The 21,956-nt window shown below is 34.4% G+C and overlaps 1 protein-coding gene across 2 annotated transcripts in view; it reads left to right on the forward strand.

The window, feature by feature from the left end:
• Positions 1 to 21,956, forward strand: part of IL7 (interleukin 7) — a 99,772-nt gene that overhangs the window by 29,860 nt on the left and 47,956 nt on the right. The window contains exons 3-5 of one of the 2 annotated variants that reach the window (XM_041769006.1): positions 10,905 to 10,985; positions 12,069 to 12,200; positions 15,958 to 17,887. In XM_041769006.1, the coding sequence (XP_041624940.1) occupies positions 10,905 to 10,985; positions 12,069 to 12,200; positions 15,958 to 16,077 (333 nt within the window). In that variant the 3' untranslated portion in view covers positions 16,078 to 17,887. Of the gene's footprint in view, positions 1 to 10,904; positions 10,986 to 12,068; positions 12,201 to 15,957; positions 17,888 to 21,956 lie in introns of those variants that run through there. The other variant, XM_041769007.1, reaches the window with a different exon arrangement.

Raw genomic sequence — 21,956 nt, forward strand, 5'->3', positions numbered from 1 at the left:
TCATGCTGTGGCTTGACAGTAGCAACCATAGTGTATTGCTTTTTTCAGATCCAGAGGAATGATCATTCTGTTGTCTATAACTAATTAATCAAGGAAATAGCTATATTTTTATTAGATTACCTATGAAACACTTGTTATGCCAGTAGAATACCAAGGACCTGAATGCTTTGGATCTTGCTTACTTGAGCCAATTACTTTGGAAAGGAAGATCAGATAACTCTTATTGACTTAGTATCTGAGTCTTAGACCAATTAAAGTCCAGTCCAGAAGTGGGAGTGTATTAAGTCCCAGAAATCACATGACTACTAAATAATGTAGAAGGAGAGGAATTGATAAGATATGGAAAGAGAACACAATGTTCATTACAATGGGAGTGTTTGGAGTTCCAAGAGCCAGAAAAATGTGTTGACACAAAAGGCTGTGATTCCTCTCCACAGCTAGAGGGGAAACATTACTGGTTGTCACTAGAGAAACTGCTTTATCCAAGAAAGTGGTGAATTCATGAATATTATCTCTAGAGGAAGATCTTGACAGCAAGTTGAGGAGATCAAGTGGAAGAACTGAGGAGTTATTAGAGTACGCTTTCGATAATACCACGAAAACTTTCAGAAATAACATGGCAAATGAGGAGAGTTTATCTCAACCAGATAGGAAGATAAAGGCTTATATTATAATAACATGTGTGTACAAAAGAAGAGCAACTTTATGTTGTAATCATTACATGGACACACATATAAAGATCTCCCAAAAGAAAAGGTAAAGACTTTATGTAACTCTGCATATTGTAAGAAAAAAAAGTAACAGATGAAATAGAAGCAAAACTTCTAGAATTGAAGAGAGATCTGTTTCTGTATTTTATATATTTATATATACATATATAAATAAAATCTGTTGATTATGTCAACAATAATAAGAGACAAGCACTGGTATATATCATAAGAATTTTTTCAAAGAAGCATCATCCTGGAAGAATAAAGAGAAAAGGTTTACAATAAAGGAAAATAAAATTAGGCTACCCTCCAATTTTCACCCATTTTTACCTCCAATTGACCAATCTCTACTGAGATTTATAATAACAAGAGTAGGAATTCGCAATCCTACACACAGGCAAATTTTAATCAATGTGCCAAGGGAAATAATGCACAGAGCTCAGTAAGGATACAACATCCTTACCTAAAACAACCACAACAAAAATGTGACTGCAAGATTAGTCCAGCTAAACAGGAAATTAATATATTTCAATATGATGCTACAAAAATGAACTGCTATTAAATACTGAACTGTTTGGTGATGTCTAGATAGTTATTACAAATATAGAAACACAACAATATCATGTTTTCCCTAAAAACTAATAATATGCAAAGCACGTGGTTACAAAAGGACTGAGTAAGTAAAAAAGGCAATAAATCCCTCTTTGCATTTCAGAATGGTCAATAGATATATTTACCATTTATATTGAGAAAGAATAGAATTTTAATAGGTTTTTAGAAAATACTTTTTAAGAATTATCTTTTATATACCAAAATTACAAAACAAATGAAATGGAGCATAAAAACATAATGAGGATCTAACAATAAATAGAATTAAAGTCTGAAATAAAGAATAATTGTACAAAAATATCTCTTGCATTATACAAGAGATACAACTGAAATAAAGGAGAAAGTTTAAAAATATTTCTTATGTAAAGTGTACAAACTGATTATCAAAAGACAAACAACCTAAGAATGGGTAAGAACAGGCTATTCATATAAAAGGAAATGCAAATTGTCAACATGAAATGATGCTAGTTTTCTAATAGTAATAGAAATGCAAATTCAAGCTACAATGAGGCACAGATTTTGGCATATCAAGATTGGTAAAAATATTAAAGGCTGATGACATCTGTTGCTGGCAAGGATGTGACAAAATGGGCTCCCTTATTTGCTGGTCAAAGTATAAAACATTTAAAAAATAAATATACCATTTTATTCAGCAAATTTCAGTGAAGGGAAACAATTCTACAGAAATGCAAGCATTCATCTCACAGGGGATAATATGCACATATATATGTATATGTATACACACACAAAGATGCCTACGGTAGCATTGTTTATAGGAGCAAATATTGACTGTCCATCATTAAGAAAACTGTTGAGTAAACTGAAGAAGACACTGAATATGGACTATAATACAGTTATGAAAAATCGTTCTAGATATATTTGGCCATTAGAATGATAGTCACGATATAAAGTATAAATAATACATAACAGGAAGAGTAAGGTGTATACTATAAACCCCTTTTTTTAAAAATTTTTATTTATTTATGATAGTCACACAGAGAGAGAGAGAGAGGCAGAGATACAGGCAGAGGGAGAAGCAGGCTCCATGCACCAGGAGCCCGACGTGGGATTCGATCCCGGGTCTCCAGGATCGCGCCCTGGGCCAAAGGCAGGCGCCAAACCGCTGCGCCACCCAGGGATCCCTACTATAAACCCTTTGTAAAAAAATGGTAAAGGAAAATATCTTCATATATCCTATATATGCATATATATGAGTAAATTTTGTATGCTTATATGCACATTACATATATACATAGGTTTTCTTGAGTAAGAAGGATATTTTCATCAAACTGCTAATATTAATTACTTCAGATGGGTGATTCTAGTGATGACAGTGGAGAGGAAATAAGCTTTTCATCATACATCTCAGTATTGTTTGAAGAATGGCAGCAAGTAATATATTTGACATTAAAAAGTATTTTTGAGTTATGTTCAAAGTAATTAAAAAATAAAAAAAAATAGGAAAACTCTATACCATACAAACCAAAAATTTAAGTAGCATAATACAAATCGGGTGAGCAAAAAATTTATTGCCCACACTAGAACACTTTTAAGAATACAAGAGGAAGCTGACCAATAGGCTGCCATTCTTGTACAATCCAGAATGGTCCCAGAAAACTGGGGTGTGTGGTCACCCTATAATAAAATGAACTTCAAAAGTATTATCAAAGATTACAAAGAAGAATCTTTTTCTTTTCTAAAGTTTTATTTAAATTCCAGCTAGCTACCATACAGTGCAATATTAGTTTCAGGTGTAGAATTTAGTAATTCATCACTTATATGCCACACTAGTGCTCACCACAAGCACCCTCCTTAGTACCATCACCTGTTTAACCCATCCCCTTGGGCCCCACCTCTCCAGTAACCATCAGTCTGTTCTCTATAGTTAACAGTCTGTTTCTTGGTTTGCCTTTCTTTTGTTCCCCCCCATGTTTGTTTGTTTTGTTTCTTAAATTTCACATGAGTGTTGTAATATGGAATTTTTCTTTCTCTTATTTAACTTATATTAATACTCTCTAGCTCCATCCACATCATTGCAAATGGCAAGATTTCATTCTTTTTCGTGGCTGAGTAATATTCCTGTGGTATATATAGATATATACCACATCTTCTGTATTCTTTGATCATTCTATGGACATTTGGTCTCTTTCCATAATTTGGCTATTGATAATGCTGCGATAAACATCAGAGTACATGTATCCTTTTGAATCAGTATTTTTGTATAAATACCTTTGGGTAAATACCTAGTAGTGCAACTGCTGGATCATAGAGTAGTTCTATTTTTAACTTATTGAGGAAACTCCATACTGTTTTCTAGAGTGGCTGTACCAGTTTGCATTCCAACCAACAGTGCAAGAGGGTCCTCCTTTCTCCATGTCCTTGCCAATACCTGTTGTTTCCTGTGCTGTTACTTTTAATCATTCTGATAGGTGTGAGGTGGTATCTCATTGTAGCTTTGATTTGTATTTCCCTGATGGTGAGTGATGTTGAGCATCTTCTCATGTGTCTGTTAGCCATCTGGATGTCTACAAAGAAGATTTTATTTTAATACAAAATTATTGTAAAGAACAAAGAGACTATTTATGACCTTTACATGTAATATATGGCAATACTGAAGCAAAAATTCCTAGAAATATGCCAATCTTCTCATTCTCTTCTGTCTTGGAGAAAGACATATCTTCTTATATTCTAAAAGTAACAACTTTAAAAATGCTCTTGAGATTTTTATTCCACACGACCTCCTCTTAGACTCAATTTTGACTTAGTTATCTATTATTCTCTTTCTTTAAACACTGGCTTCTCTACTGAAAAATTCCCATTATATAACAAATATGTAATGTGACTATTCCAAAAGAAAGCAGTTATAGCATTACAGTTACGAAAATGTGCTCTGGATTTAAATCTCCTAGGCATAATTTTTGACTGTAGCACCCAGCAACTGTAACTTTAGACAAAGTATTCAATCTCTTTATGCCTCTGTTTTTTCCTTTGAAAGACATTGTATATTATATCTCAGTGTAATAAAGGAGCATTAATAGTACTGAACTCAAAGGATCTTTCTGCGAAAGGGAGAAATAGGTAGTTAAGCTTTGTGTCTTTTACAGAAATACACATTGAAAACTGCGACTGAAAGTACTATAGGAATACTTTTTCATCTGCAGATCTTCAGGGTCTAGAACCACATCTGAATCTTTGAGCTGTTTAGAAAGTATTTGTTAAGTTTAAAAAGTCAATTATATTATCATTATTACTAAGATAACTTTATTCCCCTTTTCTTTACTTTTCCCATAAACTTTCTATGTTGCTTCAGTCCTCAGTCCAATTTAAATTGTTTCTGCCTCCTTCAGTCTACAGACCACTGCCTGAAAGTGCAACAATTGTATCTCCAGGGGATCCCTGGGTGGTGCAGTGGTTTGGCACCTGCCTTTGGCCCAGGGTGCGATCCTGGAGACCGGGGATCGAGTCCCACATCGGGCTCCCGGTGCATGGAGCCTGCTTCTCTCTCTGCCTGTGTCTCTGCCTCTCTCTCTTTCTGTGTGACTATCATAAATAAATAAAAAATTAAAAAAAAATTGTATCTCCAGCGTGCTTTGCCTGTCACAGAGCAGGGGGTGGGGTGGGGGGTGAAGGTAGTCAAAAGGTACAAAATTTCCATTATAAAATCAATAAATCCTGGGAATCTAATGCAAAGCATGGTTACTATAGTTAATAATGCTATATTGTATATTTGAAAGTTGCTAATCGATCTTATAACTTCTCGTCACAAGAAAAAAAAAGTCTGTTTAGTGATAGATGTTAACTAAACTTATTGATTCATTTTGTAATATACATAAATATTGAATAGTTGTATGCCTGAAACTAACGTTGCATGCCGATTGTATCTCAACTAAAGAATAAAAAAATGGGGCAGCCCCGGTGGCTCAGCGGTTTAGCGCTGCCTGCAGCCCAGGGTGTGATCCTGGCATCCCGGGATCGAGTCCCACATCAGGCTCCCTGCATGGAGCCTGCTTCTCCCTCTGCCTGTGTCTCTGCTTCCCTCTCTCCTCTCTGTGTATTCTCATGAATGAATAATAAAATCTTTTTTAAGAATTTAAAAACATAAAAAATGTCTGGAGGGTTGACATAGGTAAGGCAGGAATCTACTGTTAGAATGTATGCTGAGCCACTTTATGAGACCTTGTGTGACAAAATGTTATATTCCTGTATTGGTATTCATCTTGTCTAGGTTAAAAAATTACCCCTGGGTGGAATGGCATCTTTTAAAAAACACTTAGATTCTTAATTAGTTACTGTGGCTGCAGGCTAATCACAGATGCAGTCATTAGATGATAGCATACTAATCTGTTGATTCCTTCCTTGCCTATCTATGTGAACAGCCTTAATAAACCAGCCCCTAAAAAAGTTTATTTTGTAAACTTTGTTTTCAAAGAGATGTATATGTGCATGTAAATGTAATATGTAATTATTATATACACAGTGCTATTACATACATTTTATATCTTGTTATATAAATGTGGATGCTACTATAATTATTGTAATCAGGGGAAATTTATATGTATATGTATGTGTTTTGAAGTCTTCATTTTAATTAAGATTATCAATTATTTCTTTTGTGACTCATTCTTTTAGAATTTTATTTAAAAAGTCATTATCAGTGATGTTGAGCATCAATTCATGTATCTGTTGGACATCTGTATGTCTTCTTTGAAAGAATGCCTATTCATATCTTCTGCCCATTTTTAATTTGATTAATCATTTTTTGGGGTGTTGAGTTTATAAGTTCTCTATATATTTTGGAATTAAGTTTTTATCAGATATGTCATTTGCAAATATCTTCTCCCATTCCATCAGTTGCCTTTTAGTTTTGCTGATTGTTGCCTTCACTGTGCAGGAGCTTTTTATTTTGATGAAGTCCCAATAGTTCATTTTTCTTTTGGTTTCTTCCAGAGACATATCTAGTAAGAAGTTGCTATGGCTGATGTGAAAGAGGTTACTGCCTGTGTTCTTTTCTAGGATTTTGATGGTTTCCTGCCTCACATTTAAGTCTTTCAGCCATTTTCAACTTATTTTTGTGTATAAAATAATGGTCGAGTTTCATTCTTTTGCATGTTGCTGTCCAGTTTTCCCAACACCATTTGATCATCAGGGAAATACAAATCAAAACTACAATGAGTATGTTCTCATTAATTTGGGGAATATAAATAATAGTGAAAGGGAATATAAAGGAAGGGAGAAGAAATGTTGGGAAATATCAGGGAGACAGAACATAAAGACTCCTAACTCGGGGAAACGAACTAGGGGTGGTGGAAGGGGGGAGGAGGGCGGGTGTTGGAGGGGAATGGGTGACGGGCACTGAGGTGGACACTTGACGGGATGAGCACTGGGTGTTTTTCTGTATGTTGGTAAATTGAACACCAATAAAAATTAATTAAAAAAAACTACAATGAGATATCACTTAACACCTGTCAGAATGGCTAAAATCAACAACACAAGAAACAGGTGTTGGTGAGGATATGGAGAAAGGGGAACTCTCTTGCACTCTTGGTGAATGCTAACTGATGCAGCCACTCTGGAAAACAGTAGGTTTTCCTTAAAAAGTTAAAAATAGAAGTACCCTACAATCCAGCAATTGCACTACTAAATATTTGCCCAAAGAATACTAAAATACTAAGTCAGAGGGATACATGTACACCAATACTTACAGCAGCATTATCTACAGTAGCCAAATTCTAAAAAGAGCCCAAATGTCCATTGACTGATGAATGGATAAGGAGGATGTGGTGTACACCCCCCCCACACACACACACATACACACAAACTGGAGTATCACTCAGCCATGAAAAAGAATGAAATCTTGCCATTTGCAATGACATGGATGGAGCTATATATGTACATAAATACATAATGGAATTTTATTCACCACAAAAAAGAATGAAATTTTGCCATTTGCAACAATCTTGCTTTTTGAAAGTGGATCCACTAGTCAAGTCTTAGATGATTACAGACATGGCCAACATCTTGACTCCAGCCCCATGGAAGACACAGATTCAGAAGTACTAAGTTAAGCTTCTCCAAAATTCCTGAGCCTCAGAAAGTATTCAGTAATAAATGTTTGTTGTTTTAAGCTACTAAGTTTTGTGATAATTTATTATATAGTAATATATAATGAATAAGCTGCTACTAGAGGCTTACTCTCTTCATGTTGAAAGACATGAACACAAGTAACCAAATTCAGTTATGCAAATACATTTCAAACCTCTGCTCTTGTCCCATCTGCAAATATCCACTGTCCAAAGCATAGTTTTTTGATCAAACTCAAAATCAGGGGATCCCTGGGTGGTGCAGCGGTTTGGCGCCTGCCTTTGGCCCAGGGCGCGATCCTGGAGACCCGGGATCGAATCCCACATCGGGCTCCCGGTGCATGGAGCCTGCTTCTCCCTCTGCCTGTGTCTCTGCCTCTCTCTCTCTCTCTCTCTGTGACTATCATAAAAAAAAAAAAAATTTAAAATCAAAGGGCAGGGAAATACTTCTCTATAGGAGAAGTATTATAGATACTAGGTTCAAATCTTTCTTAATTTATAGGAAAGAGGAGTCTTTGCAGATGTGATTAAATTAAGAATTTTGACATAATCCTGGATTATATACTTGGGCCCTAAATGCCATCACAAGTGTCTTTATAAGAGAAAAGTAGGGGTGGGAATGCAAACTGCTGCAGCCCACTCTCAAAAGTAGTATGGAGTTTTTTTCAAAAAAGTTAAATATAGAACTTTCCTATGATCTAGCAATTGCACTACTAGGTATTTACCCAAAGGTCACAAAAATACTGATTTGAAAGGATACATGCTCCCCGATGTTTATAGCAGCATTATCTACAATAGCCAAATTATGGAAAGACCCCAAATGTCCATCCATTGGTGAATGGATAAAGAAGATGTGGTGTACACATAACACACACACACACACACACACACACACACACACACACAGACACACACAGGAATATTACCCAGCCATGAAAAAGAATGAAATCTTGCCCTTTGCAATGATATGGATGAGGCTAGGGAGTATTATGCTAAGCTAAATAAGTCAGAGAAAGACAAATACCATATAATTTCACTTATATGTAGAATTTAATAAACAGAACAAATGAACATAGAGGGGGAAAAAAGAGGCAAACCAGGAAACAGATACTTAACTGTAGAGAACAAACAGATGGTTACCAGGCAGGGGTGGGGGCTGGGTTAAATAGATGGTAGGAATTAAGCAGAACACTTGTGATGAGCACCAGGTATTATATGTAAATGTTGAATCACAAAATTCTATACCTGTACTAATATTACACTGTATGTTAACTAAATGGAATTTAAATAAAAACTTGGAAGGGAAAAAAAAGAGAGAAAGGCAGGGGGAGATCTGACATTCACATAGAGAAGAAGGTGACGAAGTTGCAGGCAGAGACTGGTGCCATGTGGCTACAAGCCAAAGAACACCAAAAAATGCTGGTAACCAACAGAAGAAAGAAGAGGCAAAAAATGCATTCTTCCCTAGAATCAACAACTAATACCTTCCTTTTAGACTTCTGAAGTCCAGAACTGTGACAGAATAAACTTCTCTTGTTTTTGGTAATTTGCTACAGCAGCCCTAGGAAACTAATACATTGTCTGATGGAGTAGAGGGAAGAGTTGGATATTGGCTGAAAAATAATCTCATTTATTTTGCATCCCTTCAAAAGATAACCAGAAAATAACACCTGTATCCCAATGTTTATAGCAGTAGTGTGCACAACAGCCAAACTATGGAAAGAGCCCAGATATCCATCAACAGATGAAGGAAGACAGAAGATAAAATGGAATATTACTTAGCCATAAAAAATGAAATCTTGCCATTTGCAATGATGTGGATGGAACTAGAGGGCATTAATGCTATGCAAAATAAGTCAGAATGAAAATTATCATATGATTTCACTCATATATGGAATTTAAGAAACTAAACAGAGGAACATAGAGGAAGAGAGGGAAAAATAAAACAGGATAAAATCAGAGAGGGAGACAAACCCTGAGACTCTTAATCATAGGAAACCAACTCTGAGGGTTGCTGAAGGGGATGGGGTAACAGGGTGATTGGCAATAAGGAGGGCATGTGACATAATGAGCACGGGGTGTTATGTACAACAGATTGATTCACTGAACTCCACCTCTGAAAATAATACACTATAAATTAATTAAATTTAAATTTAAAAAAGATAAAAGACTATGCACTGAATTAAATGGAAATCCATATGAAGATGATTTAAAAGAATGTTAATTCTTCACTACCTTTTCAAAGATGTGTATATAATGGCAACATGAGCACAGTTATAGAAAATATATCCATTTGCCACTTGAGATATTTGCAGTATGACTGGAGAGGTTGGCACTAACAAATATTTTGTTTACCAAATCATACTTTTACAAAGGGAAGAAGTGATGTAAAAGTGTCCAAGGCATGACACAGCATCTTCCCTTTTTAATCAAAAGGCTCAAGAAACTGGGACTGTGCTTTCTTAGTCTTTTTTTTTTTTTTTTCCTCCCGGGGCTTGGCAAGGACCTCGCACACTGGCTGATAGTAAGTGTTGAGTGGTTAAGCAGATATTCAGAGACTAGTTCCTACAGAAAAGCAGATAGTATATACAGTTAAAGTCAGGATAAATCCAGAAACCATTTACACTTTTCACAGGTGATCAGAGAGTAATGCAAACTTTTCTGAGAGGCAGATGAAGACTAGAAGCCCATGACTAAATCCTGCCATTACTCCACTTATCCTGTTTCCTTGATGACAACATATAGGCTAAGATTGCTTGAAGTCCTCTGGAAGCTCTGATAGCATGGAATTGCTAGTTTGCTTCATAGACCTAGTCCAATCCTCCGCATAAGAGAATCCGAATCCTTAGGAAATTCTTAATACCTCAACTAAATTCTTGATTCAGGTAATCCCCACATTCTACATTCCTTATAAATGAAAAATGAACATGTATTGTCTGCTTTTCTCCTCCTAGATAACAATAACACAAAAACATACATTCAATCCCATTGTTTCTTGGCAAAGTTCTATCTCAAGCATCCCAGACAAATTGGATTGTTAAAAATGCTGAATAAATTTCAACTTCACACTCTCTGTCAAGAGGTTTTCTCTTATCCTAATGTAAATTCCTTATGTTGCTGTTTTGTAGTGACAACTGGACTGGAAAACCTCTTAAATGCATCTCAACTTCATGATTTCAAAATTTATTGTACTTTGTCTACATAGTGTAACTCCTAAAATAGGTACTTCTATTTCTCCAAATGAACGAGATTCTCCGTGATTTCTGGGATTAAATTAATGGAGTCTGAGGGAAGCTCTAAATATGTGAGGGTTTGTGTACATTCTTGTTTATTCTGTAACTATAGAAAACTATTTTTTATGCCTGGTCAGCTGAGCCATGCTAAAGTTATTTTCCTTAAAATGCATATATTAATACCAAGTATTGTAACATTGTTGTTTTAAAAATTGCTACATATTAGAAAAGTCCCCAATTTAACCATACTATTATATAATTACTTTTTACAGGACATCATGATAAAAAATCGTACCAATTGCTCGAATAATGAACCTAACATTTTAAAAAAACATGCATGTGATGATAATAAGGTAATAATTATTTGGAATTTATATGTCATTCAAGCTTGATTTTAAGGAAGTTTATATTATTTGTATGTCTGTTAGATAATTATATTGATTATATTAATAACATATTCTTTTGTGGGTTCTAACCAAACAATTCTCACTGAATTATTAAATTGTACTATGGTCTTCTTCTATACTTTTATTTTACAAAAGGCCCTATGCCTGTTTGGTAAAAATTTTTTTTAAGCATTTCAGTTTTCACTTTGAAAATGTTAGAACTGCTGAACTCTATTTGTGACATTCATATGCAGGGAAATCCTTGTCAGAGTGATTGCTTGAACACACACAAACATAAGCCATTGGCATAATTTACTTTTAGGACTTTGAAATTTTTTCCTTTTGATATTTGCTTATCGTCAAACAACTACTACCTCTGGTTGATGGAATATTACAATTCACAGACCTTACAACAAAAGTTTGTGTCATTTCCTTCTACAGAAAGTAGTATGATATTCAGTTGCCTTTTTTAAACACACAGTAGCTGAGTTAACCTCATGGTATCGCAATTTATATTCATAAATTCTTTTTAATTTCTTACTTTAAATATTTGAAACACTTGTTTGAGGCGAATATGAACCTTTATTTTCTAATTGCCAGCTATTCATAATTCAAAAGGCACAAAAATAAGATACATACATACAAATAGGGTACATAACCCATTAACTCAAAAGGTACAAAAATAAGAGAAACCACATACCTTTCATTTTTGCTGCCTCCAGAAGCCCTCTCTTTTAGTTGTCTTGTTTAAAATGGAATAATCTTGTTATATGTTCACCCATAAGTGATAAGATCATAAATTTATAAAGAAAGGAGTTTTCAAAAAGCCAAATAACCATTAAGCAAATTCTAGGCCTTTCAGACTGTCACTTAGGAGCTAAACAGTTTTAGTCTAGTTACTTGTCAGTCATGTGATTAACTGGAACAGAATCTGGGGTGGATGTGGGGCATTATTTGGCAATACAGTGCTGGCTTTAGGCTCCTTATGAAAGTTTATCATTTTAAATATTTTATTTGAACCACAACCCTTCTGATTTTTTTCTGTAATAGGAAGGTATGTTTTTATATCGTGCTGCTCACAAGTTGAAGCAATTTGTTAAAGTGAATAACAGTGAGGATTTCAATCTCCACTTATCAAGAGTTTCGCAGGGCACATTACAATTGTTGAACTGTACTCCCAAGGTAAGTTGTTTACTTTGAACAAAAAAATAAACTAGTTCTGTGATAGGATACTATAATTCTTTGATGATCAGATCTATTATCATAGAATTCTTAGTGCTTATTATTACCTAAAGTTGAAATACATTTACTCAACTCTAGAAGAGGAAAGTCTTAGCTTGGAAAGTACTTATTCTTAGCTAGGCCAAACAGTTTATGGAAGTGGAGTAAAAATAAATGAGTGCATGCTTCATTGCTATAACTTTCAAGGAGGCTAATGTGATAATTTGGGTGGGGAATGGTAAATTTTTACCTCTAAAACTTACTAACAAAAATTTTTACATGTTAAAACTGGGCATATATGTATGTCCAATAATTTTTTTTGCTTCAGTAATTTTGATAAGTATAAGGTTAATTTTTCCCTACTTGTCTGCTTACCACTACACCCCTCTTCAGAAATTTTACCAGCTGCCACACAAAACCTAAAGTTTTCTTATGATTTTTCTAAAAGAAATTTTTAACATTTTCATGATAGGAAAAGGGTCATGTGTGTTTCCATATTTTAATACCAGTAGTTGCCCACAGGAAATAAAATGGTAAGGTTATCTTTGAGCCTTCTTGACAGTGATGAAGTAAAAATGATAGAAGGTGAATCACTTCATTTTATTATTATATTATCTACTTGATGGAAGCCAGTCTCCTCTTGCTGTCCTGGATTTACCAAGCTTATTTCCAATTTTGTCCCCTACTTATGTTAGTCCTTAATATGGAATTTCTACTGTTCTCTTTTCTATAAATCTGCAAGGGATTCATCAATCACTAAATTCTATACCTGGAACCAATTTTACCATACATGTTAACTAACTTGGATTTAAGTAAAACCTTGAAATAAAAAAATAACAAAAAAATTAACATTTTAAATTGCTTTAAAAAAAACCCTGAAAACTAACCTGCCTTGCTTTTTCCTTTTCCCTGATATTCTATTTCTAAATGAAATTAGTCTTCTTCCATACTAACAAGAAATAGATTCTCAAATAGATTTGATGAACTTGACAGTAATATAAAAATTACCAGTGACATTAATGAAAGGAGCAATAAAGGATTAACATTCAATATTATAAATGTGACTTTGATTTTAAGAAAGGAATAAAACTACCTTCCCTGGGTGAACTCCAACCCACTAAAAATTTGTTAAGTGTGATTGTGCAATTTTCTTCCTTCATCGTCTTTTTTATTCAACTTAATTCCTTTATGTTTCCCTTTGAATTTTTTTCCCTTTTTATGGTTCATTTTGAAAATATTATAATGTTAATAAAAGGCATAAACTCCTTAGATTGGATCCCTTTAAGCTACACTTTTTTAAGCCACTGCTTTATAATTTTTATTTTTATTTTTTTTTCTTTTTGGGGAGGGTGGTGGGGGAGAAAATCTTAAGCAGGCTTTTTTATGTCTAGTGCCTGAGTCCTCTGCAGGGCTCCACCTCATGACCCTGAGATCATGACCTGAGCTGAAATTAAAAGTTGGATGCTTAACCGACTGAGCCATCTGGGTGCCCCTTAAAGCCACTACTTTAAAATAAAAGAAGCTTGGGAAAAATATCAGAGCACCATTTTTTTAAATAAAGCAACAAAATTAAAACATCAATAAGTAATAGGCAAAAGAAATGAGCAAACTACTTTGATAAGAGAACGTAAACTAGAAAACAAGTATATGAAGAAAATAGCCTTCCTGGTTAGTTACTAAAGAAATATAAATTAAAATGAGGACCCATTTTACACCTAATTTACTGGTATAGAGTATACACAACATATATTATATAGCATAATAGTATATGGACATTCTGTACTTATATATTTATAAACTATTAGAAATTCTTACCCAAAATTATATAGCAGTATAGAAAATAGGAATGAAAAAGAACACTTGATTAAATCTGATTAAACATTAAAATGATGTAAATATTAACTAGAATGGACCACGGAAAAATGAACACACCTGATTCATGACCATGATGGATTATTTCCATTATTTCACATTTCCGTTATTATTATAGTGTTATTCCACCCAAAGATATATGGGAGCATGGAAATCCCTTATTTCTCTTTAGAGAAGCAGTGTGAGTTTGCATACTGTGGAACTCAGGAAATCTTAGGGATTCCTGAAGATTGGAAATGAATATGTGAGTAATATAAAAATATTGAGGGCTTATGGCTAAGAAAATCTGGAAACAAAGTTTAGAAAAGGGAGATAACATCTGTGTTCCCAGGATTACAGAGGTAAAAGCACGGTTCTTTGAATCTGACTTTATAATGAATGTTCATTCAGTCCTGGTGTCCTAGGAAACGTCATGAAGTAATTTTCATTTTTTTTTTTTCATTTCCATGTATTTTAAAACCGCTTAGTCATATGAACTTCACTTTGTCCTTTATAACAATTTATTTTATTTATTTTTAGAGGAGTGGGAGGGGCAGAGAGAATCTTAAGCAGGTGCCACCCACAGTGGAAGCCAAGGCCGGCCTAGGTCTCATGACCCTGAGATCATGATCTGAGCCAAGATCAAGAGTCAGTCACTTAACCGACTGAGCCACCCTGGTGTCCCTTCAATTTGTACATTTTAAAGATGTCCTGGGACCCTCAATAAAATGAATCTGAGAAATAATTCATATTTTTCTTTGAAATCTGTTTAGTCTTTTAAATGTATTATTTAAAGGCTATGTGTTAGTGTTACTAACTGTATAACTAAAAGAGATCCCTGATTTGTGACTTAACTAATAATAGGACAGATGAGCTCAAATCACAGGTATTATACTTACATGACCATGGCAGATTGGTTCCCTCATCTGTGAAAGGAGACAAAATCATCAATTTCATAGTTATTAAGTAAATAAAATGAAATAATGTGTGTAAAGCATGGAACACAATACCTGACCTAGAAAACACCCAATAATTGGTTGCTATCTCATTAACTACCCTACCCTTTATTAATCTCACTTCCCAGGGGCTCACTGGAATGTAATCAAGTATATGCAGAACTACTCCCTTATATGTCTATTCCATGTGAAGTATTTATTTCTCCACTTTTTGTAGGTTGGAAAGGTAGTCCTTTTTAAGATTCTCATCAGGGACTGAAAACGAGTTTTGAGGCAGACACCTTCCATACTCTAGTGAAGACCAAATTGTTGGGGTGGACCTTAGGGCACAAACTCAATCAGGTAGATCATTATTAATCATCTTTGCCAAAATACTCTGAATATTTGCAGTGTTAACTATTCCTTCCACAAAAAAATTTTTTTTCTATATGAAACAACTCAATTGGGTATTCTACAAATATCTTTTCCATGTTTCTTTTTTCAATTTAAATTCAATTAGTCAACATATAGTACATCCTTAGTTTCAGATGTTGAGTTCAATAATTCATCAGTTGTGTACAACCCCCAGTGCTCATCACATTGCATGACCTCTTTAATGCCCATCACCCACTTACCCCATTCTCCCTCCCCTCAACAGCATGTCCAATATTGCAGTGATGAAAATAGCAGCCACCTGATATAGCTCTTTAATCCTAAATCTTAAACCACAACAATCCTGAATTTCCTACACATCATTTACCACAAGTATAGTTAGAAATCATAGTTTTAAATATATCATACAAGATTTTCCCTTCTCATTACACCAAACCAACCTTCAGCATAACCTAACATGGTGGAAATTAAAGACTGAGCATTTTAAAATGTGTATTTTTTAAATGTGAGTTTAAAACTTTTTAAATATATTTTTCTAGGAAGACAATAAATCTTTAAAGGAACAGAGAAAACAGAAGAGCTTGTGTTCCCTAGGGATACTACTACAAAAGATAAAAACTTGTTGGAACAAAATTTTGAGGGGCTCTAAAGAACATTGAAAAATATGGAGTGGCAATATAAAGACATATGAACTTTAACTGTATCCACCAAGAATCTATCTGCTCATACAATTTTTTGGGTTAGAATACCCTAGAAGTTACAGAATGCATCCTGGTAAAAGTGGATTAGAGCAATTGAGACATTCATACCGTAGTACTAGAAGATGGATGTAAACAGTGGAAACCAAATGCTGCAATCGACAAACCTTCATATGTTTTTGGACATATATCAATCAGTATTAATTGTGATTTTTGTAAGACCATCAATGTAAGGTATTAGTCGCAATAATACTTTTTAAACCTGTTTTAAAACTTGAGAAGAAGACATAAAACCTGCAAAATATATAAGTGGCAGGAATTAAAAATTAATATTGTTTTATTATCAAAATAATTTTATGCACCAGCACACTACAATGAGTGGAAATCGTCCTCTTCTGTGCTGAAAATGTTTCAGAGCTACCAGTTAGATGTGGGTAATGCCAATGAAAGTTAAGAGTTACATATCTTAAAGAAACAGCAGTATGAAGGAGTCCAAGATACTTAAGAGAGATATTAAGACATGTAATTAAACATGAATGCATACCACAGTGCCTTCATTAATGGTACAGCAAATGTTTTAAGATGACCATAAAGAATGATTTCACAAAATAGAAAGTCACCTGTTCTAAGGATGCTAAACCGTAATACTGAGTTACTTTTGTCATTTATGTGTAATAAAACTTGTCCAAATGAGTTTGCAATTTGGGAAGTATATTTTTAATAGAATAATATATGTTGACCTTTTAATTAATGGAATGTATATTTAATTTTGACATTATATCTGTATTATATAAAAATATTTTCATACAGTATTACAAACAAATTGCTTACTTTGGATAACATTTCTCCTTTGATAATAAATGACCTATATAAGACTGTCAGATTCATTTAATGAATTTTTAAGAGGTTTTAAGATTTTTAATACTGCATTACTCTTTGATCTCTGTCATTGAATCTTTGACTTTAATACCATTTACTCAGAATGTACGAGACTAGGACCCTAAAACTATGTAAGAACAGGAACATTACTTCTATGTTAAATTTTAATCTTTTAAAAGAAACTTTTGTATATGCCAGATCCTGCTTAGAAAGGTCAACAGCCTTCACTTACTTATAAAGGGAAATTAAAACCCTAGTCTAGACAGGTCAGAGTTCTCCACAGCCACCAGTTTGCACAACTCACATCCTTCCTGCTTTTGTACACCGTCATCAGCACCTGGTTAGGTGCTGACTGGCTTTATTTGAGCTTCAGATGATGCTCAGGTGCCATCCTCACTGTGGTGGTAAAACCTTCTTCCTCTCTGTTCATGTTTGTGTGTTTCCCTCTCTCACTCTCCCTAATGCCTTAGCCTTTCACCCTCACTTTACACCTAATGCCTCTGTGTAGAATGAGACAGACTGTTGCCCAGAATTCACTGACTGCTCCATTGATAGGGCTTTGAATCAAGTATGTTTTCTGTTTGGTTTTCATTATTAACTCCAGAAAAGGGAGCTGATGAACACTTTTAGGAGCAGATGATTCTTTATCCAGTTCTTTCTTCAGATGGACTTTTCTAAGCAAGCTTTGCTTCCTTCTACCATAATACATGGTCAACTGTGTGGTAGACCTCCATCCTGATGAACTGCTACTGTTGGTAAACTACCAGCTATAGAGAGAATTCTAAGTTTCTAAAGGTAAATTCTTTTTTTTTTTTTAAGATTTTATTTATTTATTCATAGACACAGAGATAAAGAGGCAGAGACACAGGCAGAGGGAGAAGCAGGCTCCATGCAGGGAGCCTGATGTGGGACTCGATCCTGGGACCCCAGGATCACACCCCAGGCTGCAGGCGGTGCCAAACCGCTGCGCCACCAGGGCTGCCCTAAAGGTAAATTCTTAAAACTGTCCTTGAAAGTGTGTCTTTGAAGGCTGTCTTAAAACATCCTTAACAAGTGTTGAAAAAAATTCTGAGATTGTAGTAAAATAAGGAATATTTTAAAATGCTTGCTAAAAGCTATTAAAATTTTCTTCCTTGATTTTCATTTTTTTATAGATTTAAATTTTAGAGAGAATTAAAACTCAAAACAGTATTCAGCATACACTATGTGTCAAATGCTTAGGAAAAAAAAATGCCGACACGCTTATGGTTGTGTGTGCTTTATTTATTTCATACCCACTAGCAAGGTAAGTAGAGACAGGCGGACTAATTAATAATGAACTTGGATATTTTATTTTTATTATTTCTACTCCCCAATTAAATACTTGTTTTATCTCAATGAACATTTTCTTTAAATATATATGTAGATGCTTTAAATCAGCATTTTCTAAAGTTTGTCCCGAGACCCTAATCCTCTTCAGTGCTACAAATAAAAAAGAAGATGATGATGACAAAGAAGATGAAGAGGAGGAGGAGGAAGAGAAATCAAAAACGGAAAAAGAGGAAGGATTCTGAGTTTGGGGGTCAGATAAATTTTCTCTTGAAGATTCGTGATTTATACAAGTATATTAAAGGCTGCATAAACTCATACAGCTTTTTTCTTTTTAAGTTTAACAGTAACATATCATTTCCAGAATGTGACTAGAGAACACTACTTTTATGTAAAAACCATTACCTAAATGCACCTTGGAAAATACTGCATTATACAAAAGGACTCAGTAAAAAGGCTTTTAAAATAGGCTTTCAAGGAATCTTTTGAAGGAAATACTCCTTTCAGGAATAAGACAGTTCTATTAAAACTAGAAAAGTTTCTTTGCCTTAGGCCATACTTTCATTGACAGCCAGCTTACAAAGGACATTTAATTAAATCTACTGTAAATATTTCTTCAGAAACATACATCCTCTACTATAAGTCAGATAGTCTTTATGGTTACTCTGTCTATGCAATCAATCTTCATGTCCTTAGTTATTATGCTCTTATTGCTTACAAAATTCTTCCAATTTTTTTCCAGATCCTGCTCAAACTTCAAGGGGCATCTCAATTATTTTCTTTCTTTAATTGCTATGGCTTCCATTATAGTTCTAGATAATGTTAATATTTCTTCCTTTAGTTGCTTAGCACTTAATTCCCTTTATCATGCATTATATCTGATCAGATTCACCTTAATATTTCATCTTAAATACAACTATTATTTACATAATTTGTTTTCTACTAGTGTTCTCGCCTCAAAGAGTATATGACCTTTTATGTTCCCTTCAGCTCCTAATGGGAAAAGTCAGGCATATTGTGGCTAATAAGTAAAGACAAATTGAATTAAACCAGTGTATTAATAAAATTTAATTATCAAAAATACATTAGAATAATATAATAATAGAATCTGTGGAAATATGAGAAATAAAATATGTAAGTACATTCATAATTACCAATTCCAACAGTTTTTAATGTCTCAATATCAAAATATATCTAGTATGCAACTAGATTCATGAATATTTTAGTATTGCAGAAAGATGCAAAATGGTTACTTTGGGAGTAACTTGGGGTTTATTTTCACTTGTTTTGTTTTACAACCTCTGTATACAAAATAGTAAGAAAGAAGTGCATTTTTCTGTGTAAGACAAACCTTCTAAGTGGGAGAGAGGTTAAATACATCTTAAGATCTTATTCTCAAAGTGAGTCCATTTTTTTTTTTTTAAGTAGGCTCCATGCACAACATGGGGCTTGAACTCACAACCCTAAGCTCAAGACCTGAGCTGAGATCAAGAGTTGGACACCCAACCAGCTGAGCTATCTAGGTGTCCCATCAAAGTGAATCTTGTTTTCTATCTATATTTTACATGATGAAAATTAAGACAAGTGATAACATTTACAGTTTAGAACTTGTTGCCCTTGATTGCTGATTTCTGAAAAGAAAAGGCCTAGTCTAAGGGTCCCATCCTTTCTGAAGACTTTCCACACTTTCCAGGTAGTGTTGATGATTCCTTCATTTGTGCCTCCGCTGCTAAGCTCAACAAATAACTCAGTAACCTACCAGGTGCCACCATGTGAGAGACAGACCTGTGTTTGCCAGTTTCTGCCTTTGACGCTTATCACAAATTTTTTAAAGGATTTATTTATGAGAGAGAGAAAGAGAGAGGGAGAAAACAGTGGGGAGGGGCAAAGGGAGAGAGAGAAACTCTAAACAGACTCCAGGCTGAACTCAAAGCCTGTTGTGGGGCTCAATCCCATGACCCTGAGATCACAATGTGAGCCAAAACAGAGAGCCTGATGCTCAACCGACCACACCACCCAGGCGCCCGATGCTTAGCACAAATTTATGTTTGAAATAATCTGATTCAAATGGGAATATTTACTTAAAAATAATTGTATAGGGACTCTTATGGAAATGGTTCAAAGACTATCACAAATAAAAGGACCTTGGTTTGCAGAACAATCAGGTAAAGTAAAGCTTTCTAGGAGAATCAGAAAGATCTTCCAGAAAAGTATAAAATGACAGTTCTCTACCCTATCATCTCCTTGCTCATCATTCCCAGTGGAAAGGAAATCTTTAGCTGTGAAAAATCTTCAATGTGTAGACAAATACATCTTTGTACTCAAAGTGTTACTTTCATTATGGGTAAGTCAGACACCAGGGCTGGGACATACATCTTCACAGGCAGTGGGTTTAAAGACACTCCAGGATTTGAATACATACCATTTCATGGGAAGATGCAACACAGATACAGATAATTAATTCACTCAAGAAATATTTATAAAGTATCCATCTCTAATGTGCCAGTTCCGGTCTGAGGGGTCCCACAAAGTCCCTGCCTTCAGGGAACATTTATCCCAAAAGAGGAGAGAGTCAACAAGTGAAGAAAACTATTTCAGAAAATAAGTTCTATGGAAAAAAAAAAAAAGAAACAAGATAGATTGATGGAGAGAAGTGGCATTTTAGGTTAGATGACCAAAGAAGACCCCTTTGAAGACATTTGAAAATATTTTATTGGTCACAAAAATCTCAACATATATTACTGGCAATATGAGTTTCATTGAAGTATTGAAGTGTTTTGTGAAAGATCAAAACAATATTTCAGCTATAGGACCTAGTATACTGTCACAGAAATAAATAATGAAAATATCAAATGGTTGACTTTGAAGTAGTATGTTGATCTTATGTAGTGATGTACAAGCTCTACTTACATATTTTGATATGATTTCAGTATATAGAAGACTTGCAAAGATAGTACAGTGTTCCTGTATACCCTTTACCAAATTTCCTCTAAGGCTAACATCTTACATAACCATGGCACATTTATCCAGATTAAAAAATCAGCATTCTTTGTTGTGGGGGGTGGGTGTGCTGTGCATTGTCCAATGTTTGGCAGCATCCCTGGTCTCTACCCACTGTATGCCAGTACCATCACCCCCCAAGTACTGACAATCAAAAATGTCTGTAGACATTGCTAAAGCTTCTCAGGGAAAACACTGGAACCAATGTTCTAGAAGTTTTATAATTTTACATTTTACAGTTTAGGTTCATGACTCAATTTGGGTTATTTTTTAATATAAGGTGTGTATCAGTTCACTTTTTTTCATATAGACATCCAGTTGTTCTAGTGCCATTTGTGAAAAAGACTATATGCAGTTGGCTGGTGGTTAGGAGTGTGGTCAAAATCTACATATAACTTTTGGTTCCTCAAGAACTTAACTACCAATATAGCCTACTGTTACCCAAAAGCCTTACCAATAACAGTCAATTAACACATATTTTGTATGTTATATGTATTACATCCTGTAATCTAATAAAGTGAGAGAAAAGAAAATGTTAAGAAAATTATATGGAAAATACATTTACAGTATTTATTTTAAAAATCCATGTGTAAGTGGACACATGCAATTCAAACCTGTGTTGTTCACAGATCACTGTATTTTGTCACTTGAAG

The sequence above is a fragment of the Vulpes lagopus genome, chromosome 9 (assembly GCF_018345385.1).
Source record: "Vulpes lagopus strain Blue_001 chromosome 9, ASM1834538v1, whole genome shotgun sequence".
NCBI lineage: Eukaryota > Metazoa > Chordata > Mammalia > Carnivora > Canidae > Vulpes > Vulpes lagopus.